Source organism: Octopus bimaculoides, chromosome 7 (genome assembly GCF_001194135.2).
Source record: "Octopus bimaculoides isolate UCB-OBI-ISO-001 chromosome 7, ASM119413v2, whole genome shotgun sequence".
NCBI lineage: Eukaryota > Metazoa > Mollusca > Cephalopoda > Octopoda > Octopodidae > Octopus > Octopus bimaculoides.
Genome location: NC_068987.1, coordinates 25011675 through 25012214, shown reverse-complemented (window position 1 = coordinate 25012214; position 540 = coordinate 25011675). Strand labels below are relative to the sequence as shown.

The following is a 540-nucleotide window of genomic DNA, read 5'->3' as shown; positions in this document are numbered from 1 at the left end:
ATATATATATATATATATATATATAAATCAAAAACAGCAACATGGATTTTAAAGGTTATTGCAGTACGCATGTTTCATACTACTCCATTTATTTAAGTAATGCGAGCATTACATTAAATGCAAAATGCAGAGTAATCCTCAGCTGCACAAGGATATAGAAAATTTACTGAAAATTTCATTTCAGCAGAATGGACATATTTACTGTTGTGACAACATTTAAAATCTAAGTCAAAAATTCCAATTTTGCACACATTAACAATAACGTACATATATTCATTTTTCTACTAACTGATTGTGCCTTTGCAGTTCATTTCTTCTTTTTTTTTGTAGTACTAACTCGTGTTCGTGGATAGTATATACCCAAGTACCCGGAGATAAGGTGCGACTTGAACTCGTATTCACTGACATTATGAGTGATGACAACTGCAAAGATACCTACGTCGATGTGTATGATGGTATGTAAACTATTTTGAAACATTTGGAAAAAAATTTCGATAGATATGGCTAATAAACAGGTTACTAGTCATATATATATATATA

The 540-nt window shown here is 30.2% G+C and overlaps 1 protein-coding gene across 1 annotated transcript in view; it reads left to right on the top strand.

Moving 5' to 3' along the window:
- Positions 1-540, top strand: part of LOC106882802 (bone morphogenetic protein 1) — a 58508-nt gene that overhangs the window by 32797 nt on the left and 25171 nt on the right. Inside the window, exon 9 of the mRNA XM_014933585.2 lies at positions 331-455. Coding sequence (XP_014789071.2) covers positions 331-455 — 125 coding nt within the window. The remainder of the gene's footprint in view (positions 1-330; positions 456-540) is intronic.